The sequence below is a fragment of the Crinia signifera genome, chromosome 7, assembly GCF_055691185.1.
Source record: "Crinia signifera chromosome 7, ASM5569118v1, whole genome shotgun sequence".
Classification (NCBI taxonomy): Eukaryota; Metazoa; Chordata; class Amphibia; order Anura; family Myobatrachidae; genus Crinia; species Crinia signifera.
The window spans coordinates 76,194,844-76,216,567 of NC_139223.1; the positions used below are offsets into that span (position 1 = coordinate 76,194,844).

Genomic DNA, 21,724 nt, shown 5'->3' on the forward strand with positions numbered 1-21,724 from the left:
ATTCCCTGGTGGCTTATCATTCTGTACAATGTACAGATACATGTTCTCCTTACCAACATTCTTTTACTTCATCTAGTTTTTAAATTTCCATAAATTTCCATTAAATAAAGTTTAACACTAAGTTTTCATTCTTTTTTTAAACCACTGAATAGCATTGTGTCACCATATTTAGGTGTCTAAAATGTTGTCTTATAGACAAATGCCATTGTTACTATCAATAGTTTTATTCAGTATTGGAACAATTGCTCACTTTACATCATTTCTGTTTTACCTTTATAACCAAAAAGTTACATTTAAAAAAAAACAACAACATACATTCGTTATCTATTAGGATTAAAATTTACATTTACTGTAGAACATGTTTACTGTACATTGGTTTTCATGAATATCCTTCGATACTAATGTAAACACTAGGATCTCATATTGAGTATTGGATCCAACCACTGGCCATGAGTAGAATCATCTTGTTTGGACGCTCTGTTACACCCTGTAGTACAACAATTCCCAATCAAGTTAGCAGAGCAGATGTTCTATCGCGGACAGAGAATGGTGCTATACAGATGGAGCCGGCCGGTACTATACAGATGGACCCCCTCCCAACCTTGCCTGTCTCCCTGAAGTGGAGAAGGGCAGGATGCCTCTGCCCCGCCAACGGAGGATTGGGGCATGCATGCTTTTTAGACGCACGCATGTCCCAGTTCAGCGTAGCCCCTGTCCGCCGGCGCTCACCAGAGGGGAGGCTCTGGCGAGCTCCGGCCAAAGATGACAGGGGCTACATCTGTGGCTCAAAGACTGATATCCACCATAGCTATGACATTTAAAAAGACAACAGGATATAACAATGGCCCTGATTCACGTTCACTCGGGAACGGGGTGAATTTGGCCTCGTTCCAATATTTGGGGGTCTGCGAAAGCATGTATTTGTGCATGTGCAGACCCCGGCAATGAACTGCTTTGGCGAGTTACACACTCATCAAGCTTTTTGTTGCGGGAGAGAGGGCCCAGGGGTGGTGACTGTGCTAGACCACGGGAACGCCCAGCATTTTATAAGCATTCCTGTGAAAACACTGGTAGTTCCCATGAGTGCATGGGCGGGCCAATGCCTGCTGGGGGTGGATGGCTGACGTCAGCCGTCTGCCCCATCTTCAACGTAGCACTCGTCGTAAATAGAAGTCCATTTCCAATGAGTTTTATCTGTGACGGCAGGAGAAATCATTTGAAGGTTGGCGACCATCGAATGATTTCTCCTGCTAGCAGAGGCATGCGAGGGGATGTGTTCTCCTACACATCCCCTCACATGGTGCAGAGAGGATTCGGCGGCGGGGGATGGGGGCGGGTATTTGGCAATGTTCGCTGCTTACCGAGCCAACCTGAATCAGGGATGCAAGACAAAGAAAACTGGGCAAAATACTAATGAACAATCAGATCTTTTTTTTTTTGGTTTGCTTGTTGACTTATTGTCGTAAAACTTACCATCATGCTTCTGTATTCATCTTCAAACATGTCCAAGAAAATTTCCTCTCCCTAAGTAAAAAAAACAAAACCTACATTATTTTATGGCAAGTTTCTTAATTTAGCACATTTTTTAGACTTTAATTTCCTACACTATATTTTGCTTCAATGAAATATGTGTATTTCCCTCCAACTTGGATGCATTGCAAGATAATATTCCAAGATATTTTTCTTCTTTAACTTTGAACTTAATAATACAGCACAAAGATAAAATAAAACCATAAAGTATAACAAAAAAAGCTACTGGGCTAAATATTTTTAGTTTTCATTTGCATACATTTTTTCCTCTAGGGATTTGACAATTACTTGAGCACACAAATCACTTATTTATTTATTAACAGTTTCTTATATAGCGCACACAGATTCTGCCGCACTTTACAGAGAATATTATGAACATTCACATCAGTCCCTGCGCCACTTAATGCAATAAAACAATAAGGACAATTCTGGTAATTTCCCTTATTTATATATTAAGTTTCTTATATAGTGCAGGATATTGCATTGCGCTTTACAATAGGGGACAATGATACAACAAACTGAGTATTTACAGACAGTCAAATGTATGAGAGCCCTGCTCGCAAGCTTACAATCAATAGGGAAATAGTCATTGATACACAAGGATAGATATTCTTAATTGCATTAATTCCACCAGAATAGAAAGGTTCCTGGTGTGCTGTATGATACGGTGACCCAGCAGTTTGGCCATGGGTCAGGCGGATGGAAAATGTGAAAAAGAAAGAGTGGATTTGTGTGGACTGTATAGTAAGGATGTAATTAGATAGGATCGTTATATGAAGGTTAAGTGGCTGGTTATGGAATTTGATAAGCTTGCCTGAAGAGGTGAGTTATCAGGAATTGCTTTGTTGGTATGGAGAGTCTTATTGTGTGTGGGAGAGCATTCCACAGAGTGGGTGCAGCCCAAAGAAAGTCCTGCAATTGGGAATAGGAGTGAGTAATGAGTGTGGATAAGAGACGTAGATCTTGTGAGGAGCATAGAGGTTGGGTTGGAAGATATTTTGAGATAACAGAAGAGATGTATGTTATTGTAGTTTGGGTTTATGGCTTTGTGTGTAAGTAAAATAATTTTGTATCGAATACGGTAGAATACAGGTTACTGACAGAGTAGCTTTGCAGACTATGAACGTCTTGCTAGGAAGATTAGCCTGGCAGCTGCGTTAATGATGGACTGTAGTGGTGAGAGTCTGTATTAGGGAAGGCCAATAACGAGACTATTGCAATAATCAATGCATGAGATGAGGAGAGCATGGATTACAGTTTTTGCAGTGTCTTGTGTAAGGTAAGGGCGAATTTTGAATATGTTTTTTAGGTGCATGTTGCATGTTTAGGAGACAGGTTGAATGTGGGGAACAAAGGAAAGTTCAGAGTCAAGGATAACACCTAGGCAGCAAGCTTGTGTGGAAGGAGTGATTGTCATATTCCCAACAGTGATAGAGATATCTGGTTGGTAACTACTATTTATTGGTGGAAATAGAATTAATTCAGTTTGAGTTGGCGAAATGACATCCAGGATGAAACAGCAGAAGGGCATTCAGAGACATGGCCCAATACAGATGGGGACAGGTCCAGGGAGGATAGGTAGAGAGTCAGTATCATCAGCCTACAGATCATACTGAAATCCAAAACAGCTGATTAGTTTACCAAGAGATGAGGTATAGATTGAGAAAAGACTGAACCCTGAGGTACTTCAACTGATAGAGGTAGCAAAGAGGAGGTGGAATCAGAGAAATGAACACATAAGGAGTGGTTAGATAGGTAGGGTGAGAACCAAGAGAGGGCTTTAAGACCTAAGGATTGTAGTGTTTGTATGAGAAGTGTGTGGTCAGCAGTGTCAAAAGCAGCAGAGATCTAGAAGAATTAGTAGTAATTAGTAGCCTTTAGACTTAGCAGTGACAAGATCATTTACAACTTTAGTCAGTGATGTGTCTGGAGTGTTGGGAACGAAAGCCTGACTGAAGCGGGTCCAGTAAGTTGTGCGAGTTAAAAAAGTGTGTGAGGCGAGTGTAAGAAAGTATTTCAAGTAGTTTGGAGGTGCATTGAAGCTGAGATATGGGACAGTAGTTAGAGAGAGAGCTCCGGTCAGAATTGTGTTTGTTTTTTTCAGAATCGGAGTAATAACTGCATATTTGAACAATGAAGGAAAGATACCAGTAGAGAAAGAGAGGTTACAGATTTTAGTTAAGGTTGGGGAGAGCAGAGGAGACAGATATTTAGTTATTTGTAAGGGGATAGGGTCAAGAGGAGAGATAGTGGAGTGGGAGGAAGAGAACAGAGCAGATACGTTTATCTTCATTCGTGGGATCAAATGAAGTAATGTGTCAAAGTGCTCAGGTAGGGAATTGAGCTGATCACCGAATGAGTAGGAGCATAGTAATTCATCTTGAATCTAGTCAATCTTATCCCAGAAGCAGGAAGCAAGATCTTGTGCATGAATAGTGGCTGGTGGCTTGGATGAGGGAGGGTTGAGAAGTGATTTAAATGTATTAAAAATACTTTTTTGGTTAGAAGCTTGAGCAGAAATGAGAGTTTGGTAATATGTTTGTTTGGCAGTTTCTAGGGCATAACTATAGGACTGGTAGATAGTCTTATATGTGAGGAAATCCATTGGACTGCGAGATTTACGCCATTTACTTTCATCTTTCCGTGAGAGATTTTGTAGGTGTCTTGTTAATTTACAGTGCCAAGGTTGGTGCCTGGGCCTACATGGAGTGTGGTGGGTAACTGGAGCCACTTCATCAAGGGATGTTTTGAGATTTAGGTTCAGGTGTGATACTACCATCTCAGGAGTAGTGAATGCAGAAATAGGTGCAAGCTGAGAGGTGGAGAGTTCTTGAAAATTAATATCATTAATATTTCTGCGGGCTTGAGGTGGATTGAGGAATTTCAGTGTCTTAAGAGTTTGAAGTACTAGAGGAGAGCATGCAGGAGATAAGGTTGTGATCTGAGAGAGGGAAAGCAGTATTGGTGAATTCAGACACTGAGCACAGCTTAGGGAATACCAGATCAAGGCAGTGGCTCTTCCGATGAGTAGAGGAGTCAGTCCATTGGGAGAGGCCAAGAGAGGAGGTTAGAGTGAGTAGTTTGGAGGCATGAGCAGCAGATTTTGGGCTATCAATAGCAATGTTGAAGTCACCCATGATGATGGTTGTGATGTCAGAGGAAAGGAAGTGAGGGAGCCAGGCAGAAAAATCTTCCAGAAATTGTGTGGGTTGGCCTGGTGGGTGATCGGTAGAAAGGAGTGTAAGTTCTGATAGAATGGACTTCAAATTATGTAAATTTGAGTGATGGAACCTGTAAAAGAACTGTGTATGCACAGGATTGGGATAGTAATATTCCAACCCCACCTCCTTACCAGGGCTGCAGGGGAGGATGTGTCTGTTTGTGTGATCTAGGTTTGTTATATCCAGCAGGTTGAAATTGTTTGAAATGAAGAGGTCGTGGATGGATGTTAATTTGTTGCCAACAGATCGTGCATTCCAGAACACACAGTTTAGTGATTTTTGGGGTGAAGGACAGACCGCTGATGTTTATGAGGTTGGCTGTATTACTATGTTCCAGAGAGATAGGTGTCTGCGTGCGGGGCAAGCAGCTGGGGCTTGTATTAAGTGAAATGTCACCAGCTAATAGAAGCAGTAAAGAGATATGTTTTGGGGGGGGTTTGTGGATGTTGTTTATGGCGACGTTTGTAAATGTAGAGCGATAAGTAAAAAATCTCATGTGTTAATAATGAGATAATACCATGGAGAGAAATGCAGAGAAATAATTTGTAGTACATGGTGTATTTTAACAAAGAGTTATATTAGACTTGCAATTGTTAATACAGGTTAAGTTTCCCTTATCCATAGTTTCCAGAATGTCATTTATTTTATTTTTTTACATGATATGTATCTGGCACTAAATATGTGCAAGAAAATTATTGTTTGGCATTTAAATTCAGTGCCTGAGATAGGACACAAATTTTGATTCATGCACAAATAAAATATTTGTGTGTGTTTAAACAACATCCCCAGCAAGATACCTCAAGATCCCGAATTGCAATATAAAAATATTCTGAAATACAGAATAATCCATTATCCAAAATTCTTCTGGTCCCCAGAATTTTGGAAAAGGGATACTCAACCTGTACCTGCTTACCTGTGTTGTTCAGATGGTAATTTACAGGAGCAGAGGTACAGGCCAGTATAGCAAGGGATCAATGTAGATACCCAATCAATATATTTGAAAACTGAATGATACAATTGTATCTGGGAAGAGCTGCATGATATTGGGTATGCAGTCAGAGGATAGACTATGTCTAAGTCGACAGTCATTAGTTCGACCACTTATGGTTGACAGTGACTAAGTCGACACCTAAAAAGAGTTGATATACCTTTAGTTGACTTTGCCAAAAGGTCAACACAAGCTTATGGTCGACAAAGGCAAGGTCGGCAGTCAAAAGATCGCGTGAGTTTTCGAAGTGGGAATAAAATTGTGTGCCGTCCGCAGCGAGGCACCATGCCCGAAGCATGGCGAACAAAGCAGTACATACATGCGGTGTCCATGTCGTCATACGTTTATAGACACACGGAAAAAATCATTACAATTTTTTTTTGTTGACCTTTTGACTGGCGACCCTGCCTATGTCGACCTTTTGCCAGTAATGACTGAAGGTAAATCAACTCTATTTCGGTGTCAACCTAGTCACTGTCGACCATTAGTGGTTGACCTAGTGACTGTCGGCCTAGACATGGTCTATCATCTATACCGAAATTACTTAAAAAACAACATATTGCATTTGCCAGAACTTGTGCTCGTGCGGTTTCAGCCATTATACTTGGATTGTTTGCAGACAGCTGGCAGAAAAATGTTGTTCAGAGAATGATAAACACCTCAACACAAACCACACACTACCATTATAAGAGGTTAGTGAACACCATACACTGGGGCTGGCCAAACCGGACTGGCCGAGGTGTACCAACAGTTCACGTTTTCAAGACCACCTAGCTGGTGCACAGGTGTATTCATTACTAACTGTCACATTTTTAAACATGTGCTGCATCCATTCCTAAAGGACACCATTGGCAGATCTCAAGGAGCGGTTTGACCAACCCTCAAACTCTTTGCAGACAAACCCTTGCTACTATGCCAAAATGCAGTATAAATGAATACCTTGTAGAAGTGGCGCAGTAGGTGAACACTTTCTTCTCTTGCACCCTTAAAAAGAACAAAAACAAATTGAATTGTGACATAATTTTATATGATTCATATAGAAACTGTTGCAGAAGAGCTGCCTAAGCACAGATCGTTCAGCACACATCGCTACACACACGTGATGTGTGCGGAGTGATCTGTGCTGAGCAGTGTTTTGCCTATGCCGATAGACAAAACGCTGCAATCTAAGCAGGATAGACAATGCATACACTTTCTATCTCTGCGGCAATGGTGACGATTGGGACCATGCATCGCCATAGGGTGTACACACAGAGTGATCAGTGTTCCATTTGTAAAAGCCTTCTGAAGGATTCTGAAGGATCGGGCTGACAGATCGGATGTGTTTTCACATTCAATTTGATGCGCAGCCCCGTGCACATCAGATTCAGAGAGGTCCCGGGGCGGCTCAAGGGGGATCGTATGAACATACGCTGCTGGGAGACATCACAACAGTGTCTGACCACCTCAAGTGATCTAGTCAGATCGCTTAGACCAGTGGTTCTCAAACTCGGTCCTCAGGACCCCACACAGTTCACGTTTTCCAGGTCACCCCACAGGTGCACTCATTACTGACTAACCCATTTTAAAAGATCCACAGGTGGAGCTAATTATTTCACTTGATTCTGTGAGGGGATCTGCAAAACATGCACTGTGTGGGGTCCTGAGCACCGACTTGGAGAACCTGTGGCTTAGACATGGGGTTTAAATCTATGTCAAATTCTATGTTTCAAATTCTATGTTTGAAATCAGAAACAAGCTACCAGATCTGTCCAATTGGAAAGCAGCCCTTCAATGTATATTAGGAGTTACATTGCAGTTATTCTGTGGATGGTCTGCACAGTCCAGGCAGAGGGATCTTACCTCCAAGCAGGCTAGATGCACATCTTTTATGATGCAGTCACCATCTATTAGAACTAACTGCTTCAGAAGAATACATGCAAGTTCCAAGGGAGCCAAGCGTACTTTGCCATCTGCAACAACACAAGAGATAGATTATTGATCAGCCAACTGGTAACTAGATGGCAACTGTGGAAATGTTTCTTTCCGACAGCAATTACGTATACTATAAATGAAGGCCTTCCTGCTGCTTCCGAACAGATAGATTTAAAATGGATTGTTCGAGGGAGATCTTTAAATGTGCATTCCAACAAGCAGTTTTCCATGAAGCACTCAAACTGCATTACACGTAGAAAGCAACATCAGTAAATTGCCTGTAAAATACCATTAAGATAATGATGTATTGATTCCAATGCCATGCTATGTATGGGTCCTAACAAGCAGCAATTTAATGCAAGGCACAAAGTGGCCTAAAGAAAAGGATCCACATTAATTTCCCTGATGTACTCTGACACTCATTTCATCCTTGCCCATGTGGCCAGCATGCATGACAATGTATGGGATCAATACATCCCTCACATACCCTGTTCGGTTGGAAATACAACACAAGTATTTTATGTTTAATACTCAACTTGTCTGGAAGAGTTAAGTGTCCAGCCAGGAATTTTGTTTTTACGGTCTAATATTATTGGAAGAGCAAAAATAGCCCTTTTGATACATTTAATAGAAAGCAGATGTGAATAAAGTAACTGAACCAGGTGGTTTACATCAGTGTTCTCAGAAAACTTCACTCCAAACCATGATTTCTTATTTATAATTAAGTTACCCAAGACAAATGATTGAAATCCCTATATATATATAAAGCTGGTACCTATATTAGTGTTCATTCTAACACAGGCGTGTCCAAAGTCCGGCCCGGGGGCCAATTGCGGCCGTGATGTCACTTCAAGGGGCCCGCAGCCTCCAGCCAGAAGCGTGCGGCTGGAGGCTGACATGTGCCGCACAGCACAGAACTCTAGAGTGGCTTGCTGTCTGCATTGGAGAGGGGGTGCTGGCTGCCACTGTGAGACGTGTTTGCCATCTTTCAGATGTGTCCAACTCCTGCTGCTGCACTTATATATCACCCTCCACCGCAATCACAGTGACAGCAGTGTGCGGGAAGGGGGGAAGCTTGCTCCCATAATATTCGGAGCAGAGAAGGACGGCGACGGGAGCCCAAGCATCTGTCTCCTGCAGGGGAATATAAAGTGAAGGGAGGCAGTATGTGGTACATTCAGAGAAGGGTGGGCAGGCTGAGGGACAGAGTGAATGGGGGCAGAGTGGGGGGCATACAGTGGATATGGGTACATACAGCGAAGGAGGGGCAGTTTATGGGAATATACAGTGAAAGGGGCAGAGTGGGGGACATACAGTGAATGGGGGCAGGCTGGGGGACATACAGTGAATGGGGGCAGGCTGGGGGACATACAGTGAAGGCGGGGCACTCTGGGGGACATACAGAAAAAGGGGACAGGCTGGGGGGAAAGGCAGGGGAATATACAGTGAAGGAGAAGCATGCTGGGGGACATACAGTGAATGTGGGCAGAGTTGGGGGCATACAGTGAATGGGGCAGAGTGGGGGGCATACAGTGATTGGGGGCATGCTGGGGGACATACAGTGAATGGGGGCATGCTGTGGGACATACAGTGAATGGGGGCAGGCTGGGGGAAATACAGAGAAAGGGGGTCAGGCAGGGGAATATACAGTGAAGGAGGGGCATGCTGGGGGACATACAGTGAATGGGGCATACAGTGAATGGGGGCAGAGTGGGGGACATAAATAAAGTGAATGGGGGCAGGCTGGGGGAAATACAGAGATGGGGGGTCAGGCGGGGAATATACAGCGAAGGGGCACGCTGGGGGACATACAGTGAGTGGGGGCACGCTGGGGGACATACAGTGAGTGGGGGCATGCTGGGGGACATACAGTGAATAGGGGCAGAGTGGGGGACCATTCTGATGTGATTAATGGTTCAAAGAATGTCAGGCTTAATGGTCGGCCCCCACACATTTTCAAGTCACCATATCTGGCCCTCTTTGCAAAAGACAGTGACACCCAAGACAGGGAAGATGAACTGCATGGGTTTTGGAAGATGCAAGTGTGCTAGAATGAACACTATATACAACAATAACAATAATGCAGTCTCTGCGGGGCTCTCTTGGGCGTGGTTTACCACTCTTGTAGAGTACATCCCCCTTTTCTGCGGTAAATGAAGCCCAATAAGTTTGCAGATGGAAATTATTCCAGAAAAGAACAAAATCAGCAGAATCCAGCGCTGGATTTATAAAAATACCAATCTTGTCAAACAATGTATCTGAACTTCCTAGTAGTTGGTAATGGATGTAGTATAATTCGTATTTACAAAGCAATTTCATAATGGGCCTAATGTGCACTTAATGATATCAAAAATTGTTGGTCTACAAAATATAATAATTAAAGGGACATTAAAATAATGCCATAAGAGTAGTGAATCGGTACATATTCTTATGCTAGATTTAGCATATAAGTAGTGAACCCCCAAGATCTATTTGTTTATAAATGATAAAGAAGTTCAGATTGGAAGAATAAAAAAAACTATTTTGATTATTTTCTTTAATATTAAAAATATATATATATTTAATATGGTTACTCACCACTTCTCTTGCTCACCCCTGCAAGGGAATGGCGATGACATTCTTATTACTGCGTGAACCTCATACAAATGATTCAGGTATGGTTAGTGTTCAGAGTGCTGAAGTACTATACAGTATGTGACTGAGGAACTCCTTTAAACCCTTTTCACACCAAAATCCCGGGTGCTAACTTTGCGATTTGGAACATAATTTCCAATCCATGTCAGACCCAGGACAGATCTCGTTCACATTGTCGATCCTACCCACATTACTCCCAGCACACTGCCCTGTTCCTTTGCCCAATCCAGGTTGCCATTGGGTCAAAGGGGTATACGAGACTGGAAAGGTATGAAGTCAAGAACAGATACCACCTGCCTAGGCACAAGATCTTAAAAAAAACATATTAACCCTTTCAGTACCAAGGTAAATTGTCAAAGTAGGTGTGAAAATTGGCAAGCAAACCTTTTTTTTTTATTAACCCTTTGAGTGCCAATGTTGCTGTGAGATATCCTCAAAATATCCATTAAAAATGCCAGCATCGCTCCACTTTTAGTGGGTGCAATATTTAACTAAACTTTAGTAAATAGCCTTGGCTGTTTTTGTATTTATTTATACTAAAAGAACAGAAACTGTGAGCGATGTGGGCAATGGATATTTTGAGGATTGCTCACAGCAACGTTGGCACTCAAAGGGTAAAGTTTAATTGATAAAAGATCATTATAAAAAGACAAAAAGGACATAGGCCGGCTTATCATCTACATAGCAGAATAGTGTGCCACACAGCATCAAGACAAGTCCCATACCTGGATGTGCTGCTTGGTTCATTATCCTTATTAACCTTTCTACTAACACATGATTGTAGGTGCGGTTTTCTTTTGCTGGATTCAAGGACAACTGAATGTTTTCCAATTTACTGGGTTCTATTCCTGTCAACAAAAAGAAAAAGCAAATGAGACATTATTGCAGTAAACAGTGTTTCCACAGATGATGGAATACACGTGCTGTGAGTGCTAGAACGTCTCCAAGAAAAGCTAGTGGTAACTGATTCACATTTGTTAGCAAAACAAAAAATCACAAAACTGGGCAAAGCCAGGGGCACTGCAGGTGGGACAGTAACATGCCCAAAGTGATTTAGATTTGGGTAGGGGGTGTGAACAGAAATCTAACTTGCAGTGTAAAAATGAAGCAGCCCAGATTTACCCTGCACAGAAACAATATATGCCACCCAAATACAACTCTCTCTGCAAATGTTACATCTACTTCACCTGTAGTGCAACACGGTTTTGCCCAGTTGTGTGCTTTTTTTTTTTTTTGCTTTGCTAACAAACCTGCAATCAGGTCCATGGTGCCTTTAACCCTCCATGCCAAGGTAATGAACTGAATGGGGAATCCTCTACCCACCACAAGCGAGCAATTAAGTGTAATTCTTCACATCGTGGTCATTGGCTGGGGAAGAGTGTTCCCCATTACCTTTAATATGCCTTTTGTGGCACCACCACAACTTATGCTCAGCTGTTCTATACAATGGAATTCCATATTTCATAAGTTCTGCCAATGTACCTCCTGTACAATTTAATTAATTACTGTAGGTAAATAGATGAATCATAGCATTGGCATGTTTGCTACTTACTTATTACTAACTAGGTGATGCATCGCTCCCTACGGGCGCTCTTCATACCGTCGTAAGGGGCTCCGCCCTCTTAACCTGTGAACGCCTTTATTGCATGACATATGGTTTGTATTATATGGAGGATTCCCTGCATTGCTACTTAAGTTAGAGGTTATATTTTTCAGATCAAAAGGGTGTATGATTGTGAAGGGGATGTAGCCTCTTCCAATGGTATGCACAGTGCTTAGAGAGTAAGACGTACAGTTATGAAGGAACTTTTTAGTAAATAATGTATTTGGGTTAAAGTATTAAAAAACATGTTTAACATTTGAAAGACTTTATTGTAAACAACTGCCTGCAGGGTAAGATGTACAGAATTTAGTTGGGTGCCGTGGGTGGGAGCATTAGTACCGTGGCTGAGGGAGTGGCGGGTGCGGGTTTGCCGCAGGTGGGGGAGGGTGTCGGGTGGTGCTGTGGGTGGGGGAGGGGCGGGTGTGCTGTGGGTGGTGGAGTTGCAGTTGTGGGGGTGCATAAAGGGCAGCCTCAGCACATTGCAGTTGTAGGAGATACATACAGTAGGCAGACAGCATGTGTCAGGGTGGAGGCCCAGCAGCCTCTCCCCCCATACATATACACACACAGTACACCCGCAGGGACATGACACACTGTTACTTATTACAAAATAAGTAACAGGAAGCACAACTTAACTTAGAAATATTTTAGGATTATTACAGCAAGACTTCTAAAAGCTATTTATTGAGATAGGTGAGGTTATTGTACAGCTAATCAACAAATAATAATGGGCAGTATGGTGATACTATGTTTAGCATGGTTGTCTCACAGTGCTGGGGTAATGCGCTCAACCAGGGTCCTATGTGTGTAGAGTTAGAAAGCTCTCCGGTTTGCTTGGGTTATCTGGGTGATCTGTATCCTTCACATAACCAAATACACAACGTCAGGGATCCACTGGGGCAGCACAGTGTTATAAACCTGCCACTATATTAATACATGATAATAACAGCAAAACATCACTCTGTAAGGATATATCTAGTAAGACAAACTACACACGCAATTGCTTTTGCAATGTAAGTAAAAAGTATTGTGTGTGTGTGGTACATGGCTGGTATGCGATCTATGCATTGAAAAACTTGCATCTGTAACCTCTTGCTCATCCAATATGCGTCTCCACTGCATCTGAAGTGTTAAAAATAAGGCACCAAGAAGAACGCAAGTGAATTGTATGCAAAAGTAAGAGGGGTATTCAATAAGCCCCAATATTTTTTCCCATGAAAAAAACAACAAAAAAACAGGCTGATGTGATATATACCCATCGGTCATTATCGGGCTATCCAATTAGGGCCTGTTTTTTTCAGTTTTCAGCTGATAACACATGGGATCCCAAGTCTTCCTACACTTTTTATGGGATAACGATCAGGCCTTCGACTGGGTCACCCAAGCCCATCTTCATTTAAGCTACTCCAGTTTTACTTAACATCATTTTTGTACAGGGTTTGTCTATAATATGCGACATTCAACTTCACAACAACTCTGACAGAATATATTTATTCATTATATATCACTAGTGTTCACGCTAGGTTATTTTAGTAGTGTGCTGCGCCCTGCCCGAATTTCAATGGGCAAAATGCGCCCTGCCCCTCTAGCAGCGCTCTGCTAAACCAGCCTGCCACCTGTCTCCGCCGGTGCACACGGAGAAACCCAGCGCCGACATAGTTGCCCGTGCACCCCGTTTTGTGACAATCGGCGGCCGGGCCCACCCCTTTTGTGACGTTGGCAGCACGGGCCCACCCCTTTCGTGACGTCGGCAGCACGAGCCCACCCACAACGGTGATGTCAGTGGGCCCGGTCCGTCCCCCTTATTCTGCCCTCAGTGCAGCACCGCCCTGCCCTGCCCAGTTCCTAGAAGGAACACTATTTATAGATCTAGTTCTCAATCCCACCTTCTAGCACTGATCTGAATCCTTCTCAGCTCTCACCCTAACAGACTACTCATGCACTCGTTTCACAAAGGCTACTGGGAGCTGTATTTCAATGATTTATAAAAATAGACCTATTTGTTGTTTTTTTTGCTTTTTAAGAATCTATTTTGGAATATTTATTTCACATATTAACGTATGAGTAGGACCCTTTGTTAAGAGCAAGCCTTGCGTTAAGAATGAGTTTGTAATGTGCTGCGGAAAACATTTCTATAAATATTTATAAGGCTACTCAATACTATGTGAATCAGCGCCAACAAATCCTACTTCATTCTATATCAAGCTCAGAACATGCAGCGACAAATATGAAACATGAACCGAATTCCCTTCCAAATCACTTGAAATAATCTGAGTGCTAAGTGCGAGCACAGCAAAACGCTTTTGTTTCCTGGGAATTTTACAGTTTCTCCTAGCTTTGGAAAAAAGCACAAGTTAATATGTAAAAACACTGGTGGCAAAAGCAGCATTACAGTAATTTACTAGGTTGACATTTTGTAGGTCAAAAAACAGGTCACTAACCATCGTGTAACAGTCTAGAAATGGTTTATAGAACTACCTAATGGGTCCTGGGTCTCTGAACTTGATCTTGACAACCTTCAAAGAAATGGGAACCAATAGGGCGTACATACGGTTTGATTTTGTCTTTTTTACTATTCGATTTTGCTTATATAAGCAAAATCGAATCGAAAGGAAATTAAATGCATTACATTTCTATTCAATCATGTGCGGCCTGCGTCATCAAAATCGAATAGAAAAATAGATTGTGCAGGCAATGTCTACATTGAATGTGTACATGATGCCATGCGATTCGATCAGGATTGAATCGGTATTGAATAGAAAGTACATTGCACCGTGTTTACAGCTCTTATGACTATGGTGTTAAATGTAATAACCTGTGAACTGCAGTCATAGGTGGATTCCATGACAGTCTGTCCAATGTTTAAAAAAAAAAAACACACATGCACACACACACAACCACCTGGGTTTGTATTTTTAATGATTGCTACTTTCAGATATCTAGCAGACTTGAACAGACCCTGCACTTACATTTGCCCCCCATGTATATTCAAAATAGGCAGGGGCAGGAAAACTGGCAGCTAATAATGTGCCCAGACAATACATCTGAAAAGTGATATTTCTTAATGCAGACACATCATACTAAGTTTGGCCATGATAATGTAAGTAGCAATAATAGCAATGACATATATGGGCACCAAGAGGGGGGTGGAGCAGGCAGTGGCTTAACTATAAAATTTGCTCCCCCAAGCCAAAAAAAGTTTCCTGCGCCCCCCTTCCCCATAACATTCTGGTGAAACAAGCAGGGCTGTTTCTAGATAATATGGCTCCCAGTTTTAACAGTAAATATCTGCCCCACTAGCAGAAATTTTAAAAATAAAGAAGGCGCACATTTCAAAAAGTCGGTGAAGCCTCGCTTCAAGGGGTTATGCCACACACTGCAATTCCCATTAACGATGTCACCCATCGTAAGGTCCCTTAAACATTATGCCACACACCGTAATGTCCATTACACATTTTGCCTCACAACGCAATGACCATTACACAATATGACACACTGTAATGCCCATCACACATTATACCAAACACCACAATGCCCATTACACAATATGCCACACACAATGCCCATTACATATGTAACACACTGCAATGCCCATTACACAATATGTGACACACTGTAAGGCCCAAGTCGTGTTTTTTGCCGATTTTTACTCCAAAAAACGGCTAATTCGCATTTTTCCGTGAATTCGCATATTTAATCTGATGAGAAAAGGTCCCTAAATCGCATATTTTTTGTGATAAGTCATGTGTACTGAAAGTGCGGTAAAAATTCGCACTTTTATCGCATCCAGATGTTTTCCAATAGAAAAGTATACAATTCGCTTATTTAATGAAATGGGATTTCGCAAATCGCACTTTTAAGGTGTCTAATAATCGCCATTTTTTCAGACCAGATTCTGATATGCGAGTTGGCCAGAACCCTGCACAGATCATTGAGATCTGTGCATGGTTCTGCGGTGAAAAATGTGTTTTTTTTTAGAAAAAAATTGCGTGGGGTCCCCCCTCCTGAGCATAACCAGCCCCGGGCTCATTGAGCCGGACCTGGTTCCAAAAATACGGGGGACAAAAAGTGTAGGGGTCCCCCGTATTTCTGAAACCAGCCCCGGACTCTTGGACCGGTCCTGGTTCCAAAAATACGGGGGACAAAAAATTCTGGGGGTCCCCCGTATTTTTAAACCAGCACCGGGCTCCAACAGCCCGCAGTGTCATGCCACAGCCGGGGGACACTTTTTACATAAGGTCCCCTGGCCGTACCATGAGCACCGTGGCTGGTCAGCCTTGGACGGGGTACCTGGAGGAGTGGGGACCCCCCCAATAAAGGGGTCCCCCCCCCCAAGGCTTCACCCGTCCAGGGCTGAAGCCCGGGGCTGTCACCGGCGTCCCTGGCCAGTGGACGCCGGCCTGATTGTGTAAAATCTTTCAATCCTAACATTGCTTTATACAGGAGAACTACAAGTCCCAGCAGACCTCCCCCGCAGGGTGGGACTTGGAGAACCACAAGTCCCAGCATGCGGGGCATTAATGGGCCCGCTGGGACTTGTAGTCCACCTGTAAAAAGAATGTTAAAAGAAAACACACACACACAGAAAAGTAAAACTTTATTACATACACATCCACACACCTCACTTTTACAACCACATACTCACCGATCCAGGATCCTGCGCTGGTCTCCCTTCTGCTGTAGAGCCGGCTACCCCCGCACTGACAGCGGGGACAACCGGCTGTCTCCGATACAGCTAACAGCTTCTGTCGCGTTGTCCCAGCGCGACACAGGCTGAGAGCGTGATTGGGCGATGCGTCTCCATGGAGACACATAGCTCAGCCCTAAATGGCTGAGCTATGCGTCTCCATGGAGACGCATAAGCCGAAGACGCACTCAGCCTCTGTTGCGCTGGGACAACGCGACCGGGTGATCAAGCTTTGCGAAACGTACGTCCCCAGACAGACAGAGACGTGGTCACGTGTGCACACGTGACCGCTGGAGCGGCTTCCAAGTCGGAGCTTCAAAGAAGAGACAAACGCTCCTAAGCGTCCCTGCGCCTAAGAGATCCAGGGCTGGTAATGTAGACCTCTCCCTGTAAAGCAACTGTGCGCCGTAGATGCCGGCTCAGCGGCTACAGGCAAATTGGTCTCTCCATTTTTTCCCCTTTTTATTCATTTAAAGTTTAAGCTGTGCATTTGATTATTCCCTTACATTGCATAATTTGTTACTCATCTTCAGACACAATTGTATCTATTTGCGGCATTGTTCCTCTTCAGTGTTTATCTGTCTAATTAGCCTTTTTCAGACTGTTAATGTGTGATCCTGTATAGAACAACAGTGACAACAGCAGAGGTTTACTTATCTCCTATATATAATTTAGTTCTTGCAGGACATAGCAATTGACCAGGCTTTCATAACTGTATACCGCTCTGCGCTGAGGCAGATGCGGCTGGCATATACATGCATGGTTGATTGGTTGCAGCTGTTGCATTTAGATAACGATACTCTGTCCATTGCAGTGCTGTAAGCTATTTATTGAGGGATATATATAAACCTTTTCAGCGCAATTGGTGTGTTTGTGGCCACGGTTCTGGCCCAGCAGTGATTGAGGTGTATGTGGACACAAACCTGCATGAAATAGATATCACCTGAGACACATGTGCAGTACTGATTGGGCTCTTGCTTGAGTGAACATATTGTTACAAAACTGTGATATCACAATCAAAGTTTTCTTGTCTAAGGGTGCATACACACTGTACAATTTTTTTGACCAATTTGGTTGAAAGACATTTCCATTGAACCCAGTGTCCTGGACTAAAGATGTTGACGAAAGATATTGACGACAGACGAAAGAAGAAAGGTCTAGCTACAGTTTATAGGCTCTTTTTGAAAGATATTTAAATTGAGCTGCATGCACAGTTGACGAACAATCTTGATGAACAACTGGCGGGTATGCGCATCATCATTCATCGTTTGTTTGTTGACAATATCTTTTGTCAACATCTTCCATCCAGGACACTGGGTTCAATGGAAATGTCTTTCAACCAAATTGGTCAAAAAAATTGTACAGTTCTAATTTTTGATACAATTGTGTTTATGAACATTGTTAGGTAAATTGACTCATTTATAATCTTATAAAAACCAGCTAACCATAAAGGGAACTAATGCATGTGCACAAATGTAAATATTGTGTATTGTATATACTTTATTTGAATTTTTTGATTTAATTTGCTGACTGATGATTATAATCCTTATCTCATTTAATTGAGAAAAAAACTATAATGCCAAAGTGGTAAAGGCATTAAGGATTTATGAAGGTCAGCCTTACATAGCATTTGTGCATATGTGTACTACATGTAGAGATACACACATGGGATTTCATTGTATCAATCCCTTATACCAGCCCCATTATAGTTGTCTATAAATAATTTGCAAACAGAGGCAATATTATCGGTATTTTACAAAAAATAAAAATATTCCTATAGGAATAACTTGCAAAATAAAAATATAAAAAATTATTTTTCTTTAAAACACTTTATTAAACCTCTTGTGCAGCATAAATTAAATTAATATACTCATTAATTTGTTATATATTTATAATTTTTTGCATTACAGGACTTTAAAGTATATAACACAAAAATAAATAAAAATAAAAAATTCTTCACTTGGCATAGAAAAATATGTAAAAAAAAAACTTTTTTCAAGCAATTTTTAGATTGGGGATTAAGAGTGCACCCCACCCGAGTTTCTTTTTTCTTCTTTTGTTTATAATTAAACGTATTTCTACTCGGGGGTGCACCACTGACCATCACACTTCTTAAAGCCACAGCCCTGTGCATAGGTGGTAGGTGATGTTAGATAAGATTATTTATCGCTAATTATAGTCAGTTTTTTCCCCAATTTTTCTATCTCTTCAAACCAATTATTCCCAATTTTTAGTGCAGGCTCCTCCCACCCAACTCCTTCTTTAGCCACACAAAGTAATGCAGATATTGACAGAACACAGTAGGGTGACATTTGGGACAATACACAGAGGGGGGTTTACACAATGGCTGGGAAAAAATACAGAGGGGGTGCAACACAGTGACAGAACACAGAGGGGGAGTGACAATATTTGGGGAGTCAAACAGTGACAGAAATTCACTTGGGGGGGCAATATGTGGGACAGAACACAGTGGGGTGACATAATGTCTGGGAAAGAACAGAGAGGGGGAGACAAAGGGACAGAACACAGGAGAGGTGGGGGTGACACATGGGCAGCATGCAGAAGGTGGGTGACAGTACAGAACAAAAAAGTGGGGGGACATAAGAACAGAACACAGAAGGGACAAAGGGTCAGAACACACAGCAAGCGTAGGCATGCTAATTAGGTATGCTCAGTAGGTATGCTAATCTGCCTACCTCCGTACCCTACCCCTGCTTAGTCACCTGAATTGCTGAGCAGGGACCAGCTGTGGGGACTCAGGGCTTGATGGAGACCATGGTGTGTCCGGGTCCGGCTGCAGCAGCAATATGAGACGCCACCATGAGGCAGATGAGCGGGGTCTGTGGTGGGCGCCGGAGGAGCAGACGATGTGACCGCCTGATGCCGGCGCTCCCTCCATGTACCCCTGTTGCTGCTGGGGTTACATGGAGGAATAATAATGTCCCTTAAGCTGGTGGCCGCTGTAGCAAGAAGTATTCCTTCTCCGTATTTATGTTGGGTGGTTTATAACAGGTCCCTACTATAAGTTTAATAGCCCCTTTATTGTTACCTGTGATTTCTACCCATAACGATTCTACTGACTCCATTGTGCTCTCGTATATTTCTTCACTTATGTATGGTTTTAAGGATGGTTTAACAAATAAACATACACCCCCCCCCCCCCCCCCTCTTCGGGTATGGATCATTAGGTCCCCAGCATTATTGTAGACAAGCATTAAGTTGACACCATTAAATCGACATGCAGAAAGGTAGACATTACTTTAGGTCGACAGGGTCATTAGGTCGACATGGGTAAGGTCGACAGGGTCATTAGGTCGACATGGGTAAGATCTACATTGAAAAAGTCGACATGTTTTTTTTTTTACCGGAATGTGAACACAGTCAACATAAACACTAAAGTGTAGCGCTGCGCTCGCCATGCTTCGGTGTGCTTATTCTCCCACCACGCCCTAGTGGATGGTAGGGCATGAAATACCGCCTGTCGGCACATGTCGTGTCGACATGGACACCGAAACATACCACCGCATCAGCTCAAACCTATGATGCTGAATCCGCTAGAAATGGAAAGACTATGCAGGGCGGAAGTCAGTAAGGCTGTGATGGGCTGACCAGGTAGGCTGCACCGGGGCTAGAACCTGCAAAACCAGGCTGGAATCAGAAAGGCTGCGTAATGAACTTGATCTGTGAAGGAATAGTGGGCCTAATTCAGACCTGATTGCAGGGCAAATTTTGTTTGCAAATGGATTATACCATGTGCACTGCAGGTGGGGTAAATGTGCAGACAGCGTTAGAATTGGGTGAGTTATTTTGTTTCTGTGCAGGTGAAATACTGCAATTTAGATTTTAGTTTGAACACACCCCACCCAAATCTAAATTTCTCTGCATATTTTCTATCAGCCCCACCTGCAGTGCACATTGGTTTTGTCCTTTTGCAAACAAAATGTGCCCTGCAATCTTTTCTGAATTATGCCCAGTGTATGTATGCTGTCACAGATGCACAGGCTGATAATTCCACATATCACAGGAATCCAAAGACTGCAGTCTAGGGACAAAGCATGATCAGAGATGGTGATCAAGGCACTTCCCGATTTATTGAGCACAGTTTATATTCCCTCTTGCAGGGTGCAGATTGGAGGACTAGGTCAGGTGGTAACTGCAATGCCAGAGATTGAAGAATTGAAAGACAGCTTTTAATTGGTGGCTGAAGTGAAGTGATTACTGCTTAGGTTCCAAGGTCTACAGAGTGCATAGGCGCCGATTCCATGGGTGCTCTGGGGCCTGAGAATCCACACAAAATATTAAACACCCACCAGGCCCGTCAGCACCCATGGAATCGGCACCTGCAGGGGCTGTGCGGCTGTCACTTAGGGAGAGGGGCAGCGCTGCTTCCAAGCATGGGAGGCACTGTGCCGCTTGTCTCCAAGTAGTCAATAGAAGGATGGGCGGTGTCTTCCTCCCCCTCTCTCTGCTCTGTCCGGGCAGTGCACTGTATTGACAACAGATGCAGCAGCTCCCCTTTCTCCGACAGCAGCAGGCAAATCTCACTCGGCGCTGCTGCCTATGTGAGTTGTGGGCGGCTTGTCTCTCTCTCTTCTCAGCCTACTGCTGCTGCTGAATGTTCACAGCATACAGCTCTGGGGCGAGCAGCAGTGGGATAGCTGATAAGCGAGAGCTTCCCCCAGGACTCCTTCCCCTAGCACCACCACAGCAGGTTTCTACCAGCCCTGTATGCTGTAAACATTCAGCAGCAGTAGGTAATTTGAATATTGGAAACAACTGTGCTGTGTAATATAAATTGGTATTATTTTGTGCCCATGCCCCTTCCCCATGAAGCCACATGATGCTGTCACTATCAACCATTTCAGATGCTGGCCATCACTATTACACAGTCATAAGTGCTGATTTATGTTTTTGCTGGTGGGTGCTCAAGCCAAAAATATAGGGGAGTGGCCACAAAATCAGTGACAGCATCATAGGACTGCACAGAGGAGAGCCTGCATGACCTCTGCAAACAAGCACACAAGTGCATACCAGCAAGTCTGTGACCACTGCTGCAATCCTGAATCTGTAAAGGTGCTAAATTAGCCTGGGGAAAGTACTGCAGCAGTAAGTTAGTACTGAAGACCTAGCAGCCAGGAAGCTGAAGT

General features: G+C 43.1%; 1 protein-coding gene across 1 annotated transcript in view; it reads right to left on the bottom strand.

The window, feature by feature from the left end:
* The window catches only part of CLEC16A (C-type lectin domain containing 16A), a 311,322-nt gene that overhangs the window by 186,239 nt on the left and 103,359 nt on the right, over nucleotides 1-21,724 (bottom strand). The window contains exons 14-17 of the mRNA XM_083153350.1: nucleotides 11,013-11,135; nucleotides 7,582-7,691; nucleotides 6,679-6,723; nucleotides 1,474-1,524 (exon numbers count right to left, since the gene is read on the bottom strand). Coding sequence (XP_083009476.1) covers nucleotides 1,474-1,524; nucleotides 6,679-6,723; nucleotides 7,582-7,691; nucleotides 11,013-11,135 — 329 coding nt within the window. The remainder of the gene's footprint in view (nucleotides 1-1,473; nucleotides 1,525-6,678; nucleotides 6,724-7,581; nucleotides 7,692-11,012; nucleotides 11,136-21,724) is intronic.